This window comes from Trichomycterus rosablanca, chromosome 21, assembly GCF_030014385.1.
Source record: "Trichomycterus rosablanca isolate fTriRos1 chromosome 21, fTriRos1.hap1, whole genome shotgun sequence".
Taxonomy (NCBI): domain Eukaryota; kingdom Metazoa; phylum Chordata; class Actinopteri; order Siluriformes; family Trichomycteridae; genus Trichomycterus; species Trichomycterus rosablanca.
In genome coordinates this window covers 20865640-20880245 of record NC_086008.1, presented here as the reverse complement: position 1 = coordinate 20880245, position 14606 = coordinate 20865640, and the positions used below count along the sequence as shown (strand labels likewise).

At 42.1% G+C, this 14606-nt stretch overlaps 1 protein-coding gene across 2 annotated transcripts in view; it reads right to left on the bottom strand.

Annotated features, from left to right (window-relative positions):
* The window catches only part of trpm3 (transient receptor potential cation channel, subfamily M, member 3), a 57209-nt gene extending 55498 nt beyond the window's left edge, over positions 1 to 1711 (bottom strand). For both annotated transcript variants that reach the window (XM_063018197.1, XM_063018198.1), the window contains exon 1: positions 1532 to 1711. In XM_063018197.1, coding sequence (XP_062874267.1) covers positions 1532 to 1711 — 180 coding nt within the window. The remainder of the gene's footprint in view (positions 1 to 1531) is intronic.
* Between the last annotated feature and the right edge of the window lie 12895 nt (positions 1712 to 14606).

Below are 14606 nucleotides of genomic sequence, written 5' to 3'. Positions count from 1 at the left end.
AGCACTGTCGCCTCACAGCAAGAAGGTCCTGGGTTCGAACCCCAGGTGGGGCGGTCCGGGTCCTTTCTGTGTGGAGTTTGCATGTTCTCCCCGTGTCTGCGTGGGTTTACTCCGGGTGCTCCGGTTTCCTCCCACAGTCCAAAAACATGCAAGTGAGGTGAATTGAAGATACTAAATTGTCCAAGACTGTGCTTGATATAAACTTGTGAGCTGATGAATCTTGTGTAATGAGTAACTACCGTTCCTGTCATGAATGTAACCAAAGTGTAAAAACATGACGTTAAAATCCTAATAAACAAACAAACAAACAGCTCAAACAAACAAACAAAAAAATCATTCTGTTTTGGGGTTGATTTTTTCACCCTTGTGCATGACGGACTCCATTAAGTACCAGGAGATTTGAAATAAAACTCAAAGCCTGGGTTGTAATCGGATCCAGAACAGGAGGTTCGTCCAGCTTTAATACCTTGGAGCCTGGAGGCTTTTTGGACCGAACGCACTACACATCTGGTGCTGCTATCGCCCAGTCGGGTGCTTACACGGCATTCAGTCATATTTAAAGAAGCTCACTGGAACCCTTAGATCAGAACTGCGTAAAAATACGGACGGGATGCGAACCTATGTCCAGGTTACAAGGAGGAAACTCCACTAGACCGGTCACTTGAATTCATTTTTATTTAATTTTATTTATTAGGATTTTATTTATTAATATTTAATTTAATTAATTATTTATTTATTAGAATTTAATTCATTTAAATGTGATTTTATTTACTAATTTGTTAGTATTTATTTATTTATTAAGACTTTTTAATTTAATTTTTATTTATTAGGATTTTATTTCTTTAATTGTGATTTTATTTACTTATTTATTAGAATTTTTTATTTGTATTTATTTATAAAGATTTTATTTATTAATATAAAATTTAATTATTATTTATTTAAAAGTTTTTTATTTATGTATTAGGATTTATTTATTATAATTGTATTTATTTATTAGGATTTTATTTATTAATATTTAATTTAATTATTTATTTATTAGGATTTTATTTATGTATTTGTGATTTTATTTATTGTTTTATTTATTTATTCATTTATTGATTTATTTATTAACATTTCATTTAATAAACAATTTATTTATTATAATTGCATTTATTTATTAGGAGTTTATTTATTAATATTTTATTGAATTAATTATTTATTTTTTATGATTTTATTTATTGATTTATTAGGTTTTTTGTAGTCGCTTTTTAAAACAATTATTTAACAACTGAGGGTTAAAAGTCTTTCCTGCTTGGCAGTGGTGGGACTTAAACCTGCAACCTTCCGGATTACTAGTCCAGCACCCTAACCACTGAGCAAACGCTGCCCTCAGATTGTCGCCTGCGCTCTAGAAACGCCAACAAACGTCCTTTAACTAATTCAATCAGGCCTGGTCAGGAGCCCAAACATTACCCTTGACCCACTATCCACTGATCCACCCACAACCCCGCTCCATGAACCCACAGCCCCGGCGAGCGCCCCGCGTCCTTACCGCTGCCTGCTGCGCGGCCAGTCCCGACCTCTTGGTGGATCCCTGTCTGGAGCTCAACCTCCTCCAGGACTCGGAGAAGCGCCCCCTGGCGGTGGGGCGACCGGGTCCCTCGCACGCCTCCTCGCGGCCGGAGTTCACCCTGAACCCTTCTCTCCTGCCCTCCCACTTGCGCTTGGTCATCCTCTTGCTCTGGTTGCTCTGGAACCCGAACCGAAAACCTCCTGGCTGAACCGGCTTCGGATTTTTAGGTTCTCCGTCCAAAAACCGGAGCGCGTGTGAGTCCTGCTGCTTCTGAGTCCGCTCCTCGTTCCCCTCCTTCTAATAGGAAAGTGGGGAGGAGGGGGGTGTGAAGGGGGGCAGCGAGGTGCCTCTCGGAGCCTGTTGCATGTGCCAGCGCTGCCACTGAGGGGGGGGGGCAGAACGCGAGAGCTGTGTGTGTGTGTGTGTGTGTGTGTGTGTCTGGCGAGATGATAATCGAGCGGGAAAAGACAGTCGTCACGTTCGGCGGAGTCACTCGTGATCCGAGAGCATCGCCTCTCTCTCTCTCTCTCTCTCTCTCTCTCCCCGTCTCCCCGTCTCCACGTCCTGCCTCGCTCCCCTCCCAGTCGCCACGCGCCGCCCGGAACAGACGGCGACGGTTTTCCGAAGGCGCTTCGCCCGGTACAGAATTCTGATCCGTTCTCCCTCCGTTTGTTGTTTTTGTTTCTTCGTTGCCAGAGTTTTAATCGCCTCAGGAACGTCCCTCGCCCGGACCCCCTCCGAGCACAGAGTTAAGCACTATTTAAGGGCCCCCGGGAGGCCCTTCATCGCCCCTTCGCTGTAGTTGCACCTCAACCAGGCGGCGGGTTCTGAGACCTCTGTTAGTGCTGAAGGGTCTCTCAGGACCTGCCGTCTCCTGAAAACAGAGACCGGTCGTCCCTTTGGGATCATAAACGCGGTCTCGGGTAGCAACGGGGTGCGAGGGAACGTCCCTGTTACATCGAACCAGAGAACACGATCGAGCAAGCTTGATTCAACGTGGAACAACAATACCAACAATAAACAAGCAGCTGTGACGGAGCACCGCATGTTTTACTCTGAGCTATTTTTAAACAACTGTACATAAGCATAGAGCAAACGAAACTGTAGCCTCTCTGCCAGGGTCAGGTCAGGTCAGGTCAGGAGGAAAACCCCAAGCCTTCACACTGGAAGGAAACTCCAGTGTTCTGCACAGAGCCCTGACCTCAGCACCACTGATGTTATTTCTTATTTATTAAGATTTATTTATACATTTATTAGGATTTTATTTATTTATTAGTGATTTTATTTATTGATTTATTTATTAAGATTTTATTTAATTAATTAGTTACTATTAGGCTTTTATTAATTAGTGATTTTATTTATTGATTGATTTATTAAGATTTTATTTAATTAATTATTTATTTATTAGGCTTTTATTTATTTGTGATTTTATTTATTAGAATTTTATTTATTTATTTGTGATTTTATTTATTGATTTATTTATTAGTATTTTATTTATTTATTACTCAGCTGGACACAACTGGACTTGACTGGACTCTGCTGGACTTCAATTGGCTCAACTGAACTTAACTGGATATGACTGGACTCAGCTGGACACGACTAGACTCGACTGGACTCAGCTGGACTCGACTGGACTTGACTGGACTGCATCTACATCACAGTATTTCACTGAGTTTTGACTCTGGACGCGGAGAGTGAAGAGCCGCCGCCGCTCTAAAAGCCCTGAAGTTAAATCTGAGCTGCTTCTCCTCTGCGAGTCCCTGTAGACGCCCCGATTCATCCCACGTTTGCTTCAAACCTTCACTTGTTGTCAGAGCCAAGAAAACAAGTCAGAGCAAAACGCTTGAAGAGCAGAAGACTGATTCATGTCCCCGGGGCCCCTGAGTCTCCTTCAGCCGCTGTACATACAAACTCGAGCTGCAGTGAACCGCCGGGGGAGCGGAGCTAACCGACTAGCTAACGTTATTTATCACCGACGCTGCTGCATAAACGACTATTTATTTACATTTATTTAAATTTCACGAGTAGTAGTATCTATTTATTTCATTCTTTATTAGGATTGTATTTATTTATGTATTTAATTAAAAGGATTTTACTTATTTGGACCTTATTTGTTATTTATTAAGATTTATTTATTTATTAGACCTGTATTTAATTTTTAGAATTGTATGTAATATTTTATTTATTATTTTATTTTTGTATTTATTATTTTATTTATTTATTTATTAAAATTTTAATTATTAGAATTTATTTATTTAATTATTTATTTATTAGGATTTTATTTATTTATTTGTGATTTTATTTATTTGTTTATTTATCAGGATTTTAAGATGATGTCACTTTATGTCCACCTGGTAATTGAACCCATGACCGTCTCACTGTGTTATGGGTGCTTGGGTGGCACTGTGGTAAAGCCCACACTAGCCCACACCACTGCTAAGATCCAGGGTTCCAATCTCAGTGGTGGTCGAAACAGCCTCGGCGTTGGGAGGTGCACTCGTCAGTACGCTCTCAGTGCAGGTCCTAAACCCACGAAACATCATTCTCACTTCCTTACGGCTGTAAATCATTCAGACACTGAGCGAGAGAGAAACAAAGAGAGAGAGAGAGAGAGAGAGAGAGAGAGAGAGAGAGAGAGAGAGAGAGAGAGAGAGAGAGGGAGAGAGAGAGAGAGAGAATGTGTTTCTCACCTTCATGTCGCTGCCGTGGGACTGCAGGACTCTTCTGCTCTGGGATTTTCTTTTCATGGGATCCAGTTTACTGCTGAGGAGAGAAACGTGAAATAAATCATTTATTTAAAGGTTAAAACCAGTCGGAGTTTAAGAATAGAAGATAATAAGTGGGACTGGAACAAAATCCTTCTAAAGCTGGTGTGAAATGTCAAGAGCTTCGAGCTTTTATATTTAATAAAAAACAGACATTTATATTTAAATCAGTTCAGCACGCTGCAATTCTTATTAAAGCATTAAAACTGTAAAATAATCACCAAGCTGGAGAATCCTGAACGAGCTGGAGGATCAAACGATAAATCTGATGATCAGTCAGTAATAAATTATCAATCTGATGATCAGTCAGTAATAAATGATCAATCTGATGATCAGTCAGTAATAAATGATCAATCTGATGATCAGTCAGTAATAAATGATCAATCTGATGATCAGTCAGTAATAAATGATCAATCTGATGATCAGTCAGTAATAAATGATCAATCTGATGATCAGTCAGTAATAAATGATAAATCTGATGATCAGTCAGTAATAAATGATAAATCTGATGATCAGTCAGTAATAAATGATAAATCTGATGATCAGTCAGTAATAAATGATCAATCTGATGATCAGTCAGTAATAAATGATCAATCTGATGATCAGTCAGTAATAAATGATAAATCTGATGATCAGTTAGTAATAAATGATCAATCTGATGATCAGTTAGTAATAAATGATAAATCTGATTATTCAGTCGGTGGATCTGTGAGCTCGGACATTAAAGCTCTTCATCTTAATCAGTGTTTGGCTTTAACGCCGGCGGCGGCGGCGTCCTCAGTAGAAGCTCGTCTGCAGAGACGCGTCCTCACTTTCATCTAATCTAACAAACTAATAAATCAGCATCAGTTTCTCTCTCTCACAGACACGACGGGGTCACTAAAGTTCATCGTTCATGTCACAGTGACTCAGCTCATCCTGCTTCAGCTCCAAATATATGTGTAATAATAATAATAATAATAAATAATAATAATATTAAAAACAATAATAATAATAATAATAATAATATAATAAATAATAGTAACAATAATAATAATAAACAATAATAATAATAATAATAATAATACAATAATAATAACAATAATAATAACAATAAATAAAAATAATAATAACAATATAATAACAATAATAACAATAAATAATAACAATATAATAATAATATAATAACAATAATAACAGTAATAATTATAATAATAATAGTAATAATAATAACAAAAATAATAATAATAATAATAATAATAATAATAATAATAATAATAAGACAAGACATTAAAGTAAATCTGTGGGAATTTGTGCCCAATCAGTCAATCACAGGGCTCTGAGCAGGAAACTAGAGTTTCTTTCTGTCTTATAATAGAGGAACAGTCATGCTGAAACAGAAAAGGACCTTCCCTAAACTGTTGCTGCTGGAAGCGATACTTTTGTCCATATAGTGCATTCGGTGGTCTGGGTTCGAGTCTTAGCCTTGCATGTCTCAATTCTCTGAATGGGAACTGAATGAGCACACATCCCCACCGACACACTCCAAAACCAAATGTGTGTGTATGTGTGTGTGTGTGTGTGTGTGTGTTGGGGGGGAGGGTTTGCGGTTATCTCCATGGTGACGAGCACAGTTTTGGTGCGGGACGCTTTCGACCATGTGGCGTAGCTGCAGCGCGACTCGTCCTTTGATTTCCCATCAGGCCGCTGGCTCAGGATCGCTCCGTTCATCACGTTCCTCTGGAAGCTCGGGTGGAAAGGACAGAACAGGAGGAGTCCTCCGAGGAAGCATATGGTGGAGGATCCCTCTCGCTAAGCGCTAGCACGCCGTCGCAGATGGCGGATGAATAAAAGCTATCATTTATTTAGCTCACGCTACAGGCTGCGCCCGTTCGGAGGGAGCCGGTTTTCCGGCCCGACTGTGAAGTCGATACGGGCAACGAGGCAGCGGCAGTAGGATTTTGGTACGTCTGGCAACCCCAAAAAAACCCTGACCAAAAGTATTTGGACTCCTGATCATGACTTTAACGGACGTCCGGTTTCAAAGAGCAATGCTGTTAAAACAGAGCGACCTCTAAATATACGGCTTCTCACAAGACTTTGTAATGTGTCTGTGGGGATTTGGAATGTGAGGTCAAACTAGATCGGGTGTCCACAAACTTTTGGATGTATATCATATTTCCATCGTAGGATTATGGTACGTCTGGCAACCTCCAAAATCCCGACTGAAATTCGGGACAAAAGTATTTGGACACCTGATCACGATCTTAATAGACGTCCAGTTTCAAAGAGCAATGCTGTTAAAATAGAGTGACCTCTAGCTATACGGCTTCTCACAAGATTTTGGAGTACGTCTGTGGGAATTTGTGCCCATTGCCCATTCCCTAAACTGTTGCTACAAAGTTGGATGCAATCTTCCATGATGATACGTGTGGTTTTGGAATGTGAGGTCCAACTAGCTCATGATCGGCTGTCCACAAACTTTTGGCCAGATCTTATATTGTTACTCATTTCCAAGGTCAGGATTATGGTACGTCTGGCAACCTCCCCAAAAACCTGACTGAAAAACCCTGGCCAAAAGTATTTGGACACCTGATCACGAGCTTAACGGACGTCTCGTTTCAAAAACAAATCTATTCAATCTTTATAGCTACACGGCTTCTCGCAAGACATTGGAGTCCGTCTGTGGGAATTTGTGCCTATTTCCTGAGGGGGAGGGCCTTCCCTAAACTGTTGAACACAAGCTTCAATGATAATATGCATGGTTCTGGTCGTGAGGTCGTTTAAAAAACCAGTGCTATTAAAACAGAGTGACCTCTAGTTATGCAGCTTTGGAGTACGTCTGTGGGAATTTGTGCTCGTTTCCTATCGTTTTATCGTATTGTTACTGGTTTCTATGGTCAGGATTATGGTACATCTGGCAACCCCGAAAAAAACCCGACTCAAACATTCCGGCCAAAAGTATTTGGACACCTGATCAACAAACCAATGCTGGTAAAACAGAGTGACCTCTAGCTATAAGGATTCTCACAAGACTTTGGAGTACGTCTGTGGGAACTTGTGCCAGTTTAGTCAAGGACTTGATGTCCCGGTTCATTCCAAAGTTGTTCAGTGGGAATATGAAGGTCAGGGCTCTGTGAAGGACACGGGAAGAAGAAAGGACCTTCCCTAAACTGTTGCTGCATATACTTTGCTTTATATTATTGATTTATTGCACCTGTAAGCAACTGTTGTAGATGAAATAAATGAATTTAATAATTAGACGGTGCGTCCCAATACTTTTGTCCATACAGTGTAATTAAAATATAACAATTAAGATAAAATATTAAAATATTTTTAATATTTATTTAAGATAAAATTATAAATTTTTTCCATTAGGATCAATAAAGGAATTTTATCTAAAATAAATATTAAATAAGAATTAAAAATAGAATTATACAGGCTACTCACCGGTCGTCTCCTTTTTTTATTGGATGCTTTATCTTCAGGACTGGACCTCCAGAAAAGGCCTCCTGATTCCCAAACTGACCTGTAGGAACTGGAAAGCTTTTCCAAGAAAATGAATCCGGGCCCCTCAAACAGGGACCTGGTTTAGGGGCCACAAGAAAAAGGGAGCAGATCACGCCGATCCTGAGAGACGTCGGATGTCGGCCGGTTTCTGCTCCATCACGTCCAGGATCAGAGGAGGACAGAAGAACTTCACCTCCATCGCACCTCCGGCCGGGAAGGCCGCACGACTCCTCGGGGACGGACGGGTCGGAGGAGAGAGGCGAGGGAAGGAGCCGCGCGCGTCATCGGCGGTGGGTGGCGACCGGGCAGCACACGTGGGCGTCCGACGCCCGTACAGGGTAAGAAGGGGATGCCGGCGGGGAGAAGGACGCGGGTTGCTAGGTGAGGAAGCTATAAGCGCTCCCGGGCCGAGGGGGACGGGCTGATGATGTCAAATAAAAGAAAGCAAACAGCTGGAGGTTAACGAGCGCTAATTCGGCTGGAGCGATGAATTAATGACGAGCGCCCCGCCGGCACCGCTGAGGGGCGAGAGGGGCGAGGGGGGCGGGGCAGATCGTCCACTGATGTGAGCCGCGACTCAAAGATCGTCCTACTGATCATACGGGGGTGGACAAAATAACAGAAACCCTGAAGGGTGAGGGGGCGTAGATTTGGAAGGACGTCTTCCTTCGGTGGGTAGCGCTGTCGCCTCACAGTAAGAAGGTCCTGGGTTCGATTCCCAGGTGGAAATCTGTGTGGGGTTTCTTCCGGGCGCTCCGGTTTCCTCCCACAGTCCAAAGACGTGCAGCCAGATTAATTACAGATACACAATTACCATAAGTGTATGTGTATGTGTGTGTGTGTGTGTGTGTGGCCTGTGATGGACTGGCGACCTGTCCGGTGTTTCCTCGCTTTCGCCCAGGGAACTGCACCCACCACGACCCTGACCAGGATAAAGCGATGGTAAAACAGACATGATTCCAACCTGCTCATGATCGAGTGTCCACCAACATTTGGACATTTATCATATTTTTACCCGTTTCTATGGTAGGATTATGGTACGTCTGGCAACCCAATTCACTCACTCACTCATTCACCCACTGACCTACTCACTTACTCACTCATTCACTCACTCACTCATTCACTCACACACTGATTCACACACTGATTCACTCATTCATTCACTGATTCACTCACTTAATGATTCACTCACTCATCTCACTCACTGATTCTCTCCATTCACTTATTTACTCATTCATTCACTCTCACTGATTCACTCATTAATTTACTCACTCAATCACTCACTCATTCAACCACTGACCTACTCACTTACTCATTCACTCACACACTGATTCACCCACTGATTCACTCATTGATTCACTTATTCACTTAATCATTCACTCATTCATTCACTCACTCACTGATTCACTCACTCATTCACCTACTGACCTACTCACTTACTCGTTATATTACTCACTCATTTACTCATATATTCACTCACTGATTTATTGATTCACTCATTCACCCAGTGATTCACTCACTCATTCATTCACTCACACTCATTCACACACTTATTCACTCACTTACTGATTCACTTACCGATTCACTCATTCACTCACTTACTGATTCACTCATTCACTCACTCATTCACTCACTGATTCAGTTCATTCACTTATTTACTCATTCATTCACTCACTTACTGATTCACTCACTCATCTCACTCACTGATTCACTTCATTCACTTTACTCATTCATTCACTCACTGACTCACTCACTCATCTCACTCACTGATTCACTCACTCATCTTACTCACTGATTCACTTCATTCGCTTATTTACTCATTCACTTACTTACTGATTTACTCATTCATTCATCCATTCACTCACTTACTGATTCACTCACTGATTTATTTACTCACTCATTCACTTACTGATTCACTCATTCATTCACTCACTCACTGATTCACTCACTTACTGATTCACTCACTCATTCACTTACTGATTCACTCATTCACTCACTGATTCACTCACTGATTCACTTACTCACTGATTCACTTAATCACTTACTGATTCACTCACTCATTCATTCACTCGCTTACCCATTTACTCACACTTATTCACTCTCATTCACTCATTGGTTAATTTACTCATTTACTCACTCACACAGTCACACATTCACTCACCTATTCATTCACTCACTCACTCACTCATTCACTCATTCACTTGCATGTCCTAAAATCAATTAGCTTCTATCATTATGGAAGCTTGAGGATCTTTTCTGGGCGTCCATATACTTTAGGCTTATGTAGTGTGTGATTCAGTGTTACTGGGATTTACCCATCAGAAAACCGCCGCTGTGATGGAACTCATTCCTAAACGCTCCTTCACTGGGGCGAGCTGGAGGTCGGCATCATGAGCAGGATTAGGAACCGGGCGTGCTGGTGCCTAATATCCCTAATGGAAGGATTCGGCTACATCAGCCACGTAAAAGCAGATGAACGGGCACCGGGGGAATGAGGACCAGTAAGCTACAGACACCAAAACGACGCCGAGATCCAATCACCAATGAGCCGGCGCGCCAATCTAACCACCCAAGAAAATCCATAAGCCATCAGAGGACCACCGAGAGGAGTGGTGCCCGACCCACACGGACCGCTAAGCGCCATGGCAACGCGCAATAAAATCCATCTTCCGTTAACTCCGTCGCTGAAAAGTCTATCAGGGAAGCCGCTCGCTAGCTTTTTAAGTGGCTCTGTGGCTCGGCGGTGAGTGGATTTACACCAGGACGCAAAGTTCTCTGAGGGAACCACAAACTGATACGAGAACGTCGGATCCACTATAGCAACGACCTGATTTACAGCTGAATCTGATCCGTCCAGTTACCACAGAACAATAAATCAGACTGGATTCCTAATCAGACCATATAGTAAACAATCAAGAATCTTGGGGGATCTCCCAGATTCCCTGTGGATCTAAATAGATCCCATAGAGCCATGTTTGATCCTACTGAATCTTACTGTTTTTACTATCAGATCACTGTTGGATCCTAAAGGGCTAAACATAGTTATTATGGAACCCATCAGGATTGTTGATGCAATTAGATCCTGTAGATCTACTACTGATGCTGTTAGATCCTAAAGAGCTAAAAGTAATCATAACGAAACCCACCAAGACACCGCTGATCCATTTAGATCCAGTGGAGCCACTGTTGATCCAATTAGATCCTGTAGATCCATTACTGATGCTATTAGATCCTAAAGAGCTAAACGTAATCATAACAGAACCATTAAGGACACTGTTAATCCAATAAGATCCAATGGAGACACTGTTGATCCTATTAGATCCAATGGAGACACTGTTGATCCTATTATATCCCGTCGATCTACTACTGATGCTGTTGGATCCTAAAGAGCGTCATAATAGAACCAATCAGGACACTGTTGATCCAATTAGATCCAGTGGAGCCACTGGTGATTCTATTAGGTCCTGTAGATCAACTACTGATACTGTTAGATCCTAAAGAGCCCAACGTAATCATGACGAAAGCCACCAAGACACCGCTAATACATTTGGATCCAGTGGAACCACTGTTAATCCTATTAGATCCTATAGATCAACTACTGATGATGTGAGATCCTAAAGAGCTAAAAGTGATCATAATAGAACCCATCAGGACACTGTTAGTCCAATTAGATCCAGTGAAACACTGCTGATCCCACTAGATCCAGTGGAACCACTGTTGATCCTATTAGACCCTGCTGATCCCACACTGATGGTGTGAGATCCTAAAGAAGTGGAATCATATTAGAACTCATCAAGACTCTGTTAGTCCAATTAGATCCAGTGGATCCACTACCAATGCCATTAGATCCAAGCGCTTAATTTAATCTTATTAAAATGTATCAACACGATCTTTCAGTGGATCGGAACGGGACGTCCAACGACCTCACGCTCAGGCGTCCACGTACTTCTGGCCACACGGCGAATTCAAACCGACCGAGAGTGGAACCCAGCGGTCAGAACGCCGCTACGTTTGGTTCTTAAGCAGGATTACGAGCGGCGGGTTTATTAAACCCAGCCTGACATTCGAGGCGGCATTTACATTACCCCACCAAGCACGGAGGCAACGGGGGGGTCGTTACCACGGCAACACCCCCTCCATGCTGCTTTCAGGCTCGTTTAATTATTCACAGCCCCATGCCTGGACCACGCAGGAACATCCTCACCTGCCACTACGCAACACACACACACACACAGGAATTCCAGAGCAGGTCAGAAGTTTACATACATACAAACAACCTGGAAGGAGAACATCAGGAGGAGAAGAGGTGGGTTAATAACACTTAATAACAGGTTAATAACAGGTCATGTGTGATGCCCCCCTCTGTAATAACGCAGCGTGGGTTTAAACAAGCGACGTTTCTCACGGCGACTGTCACCGGCGTTAAAATTCAGGACACGAGTGGAAGCGTTTCAGCCGAGAATAAAGTCGATTCGTTTTAATCCGTGAAAGACGGACGTCGTGATTCACGCTGTAATATTTACTCATCAGAGCGGCACACGAGCATCTGAGAGGAAAATAAAGAACCTGAAGCCCTGAAAGAGGAGAGAGCTCTTTATCCTGGTCAGGGTCGCAGTGGGACTGATTCACTGTGCAAAAGGGAGGAAACACCCTGGACAGGTCACCAGTCCATCACTCACACACACACACACACACACACACACACACACACACACACACACACACACACACACATCTATGGGAATTTCTAGCAGCTCCAGTTAACCTGACTGTGTGTCTTTGTACTGCGGGAGGAAACCAGAGCCCCCGGAGGAAACCCACACAGACACGGGGAGAACATACAAACTCCACACAGAAAAGGACCCGGGGAATTGAACCAAGTCCCCTATCAAATGACAGCACCATTAAATTCTAAACGTGAGTTTATATTTACAAAAATACAATAAAGTAAATACAAGATTAGAAAGAACGTCAGAAATCTTTTCTTTAACTTTTAGCAGTTAAATAAAAAAAAAGCAAGCAAATAAAGACGTCACAGATTTTTTTTATTGGGTTTTATAAGACGTCCCAACTTTTCTGGAAATGGGGTAAAAAAAAAAAAGTAAAAGACAGATATATAAAAGAAGAGAAAATTGGATAAAATGAATAACAATGCAAAAAGAAAATGTTAAAAAAAGAATAAAAGAGAAAGAAATATTTTTAAAGAAGAGAATAAAAAATAAGAAAAAAAAACAGACAGAAAGAAAAAAGAAATAGAAAAAAGGAAGAAAAAAAAAAGGAAAAATAAAGAAACAAAAAAATTTAACAAAATGAAATTAAAGAAAGACAAAGAAAAAAGAAAGAAAAACAGAAGAAAAGAAAGAAAAAGAAAAAAGAAAAAAAGAAAAATAATGATGCTCTAACTAATGTAAAAATGTTTTATTTATAAATGTAGATTTCTCATCCAACATCAGTGTGTTTGAAGAGGAAACAAATTCCCACAGACTCACTCATAAAGCCTCAGCAGCTGTTACAGATGTAAAACAGGGATCCACTGATATGATCGCCTCTGGATTCCGTGGATCTTCTGTCCTCGTCCATAAGAGAATAAAATCACGTGATCATCCCTCCTCCTGCTCCGTACACAGCGACCCTGAGCGGCGCCACACTGAGAGACTGAAGTCGGACTGAATGAAGGAGGATCAACTCTGCCACCTAGTGGTGATCCACACTGCACCGGCACATTTACTCACTTTCACTAATGTTTATTTATATCCTGGTCAGGGTCGCGGGTGAAGAATTTCCACACAAAAAACGACAGAATCCGTTTAACACAATTAATAAGTTTAATCAAAAGTTCAGCACAAACGTTTTACTACAGTAAACTGAGAAGTAGAAAAAAAAACACGTTACAAAAGAAGGACAGAAAGGCACCTGTGCACCTCAAACAATCCTCAAACCTTACAGATAAAACCTCGTCCCGGTCAGCACAGTGGTTAACTGGTCATCCACCCTCGGGTGAACAGAATGAGGCGGCGGTTCTCACCCTTGGCATTAGGAGCCGCATATGAGCCCTTACGGTGGGGTCGATGACCACGAAAGCTGGAGAACCTCTGGAATAACGTCAAAACTGACGGGATTTCCGGCAAAAGAAAAAACTTCCCAGGAGACGTTCACATGTAGTTGTGTTTTCAATAGACAGACTGGTTCACTCAAGCTTAAGATCAGGGTATAAAGCACAGCACAGTTGAACTACGGAGCAGTAGAAGCCCGAGTTCCTAGAGCTTTCAGACAGTTCTCAGATACAGTCGAGGTAAAACAGTTCTTAATTTGTGCTAACGGTTTGGCGAGCGCCCTTTGCCCAGAAATTCAGAAATAGGCTCATCATTTGATCCAGTTCTCAATGCTCAGTTCCTTCAGCTGCATTGTCAAACGCCTTTCCTTCCTCGGACTCGAACCCGGGACCCCATGGGTAACGGTGCGATGCGATACGACACTTAGCGTCTGTGCAAACCTTAGTGTTGATATTGTTAGCGTAGCTGCCGATTCCTTTGGCAGAAGAGGCTCAGAATGTGTCATAAACAGCAACGATTCACATCCGGACGTTGTTTACACGGCGCACACCAGCAATGCCGATCCCCGCTCTGATCGAGGAGAACGAAGCTGACCCACGCCCCCTCCGACACGTGGGCAGCAGCCGTATGCATCTCGTCGCCTACACTCTGACGAGTGCAGTGCAGCTCAGCGTTGTGTACGGAGAGACGCACCCTGAGAGCACTCTTCTCATCTCCGTGCAGGCGCCATCAATCAGCCAGCAGAGT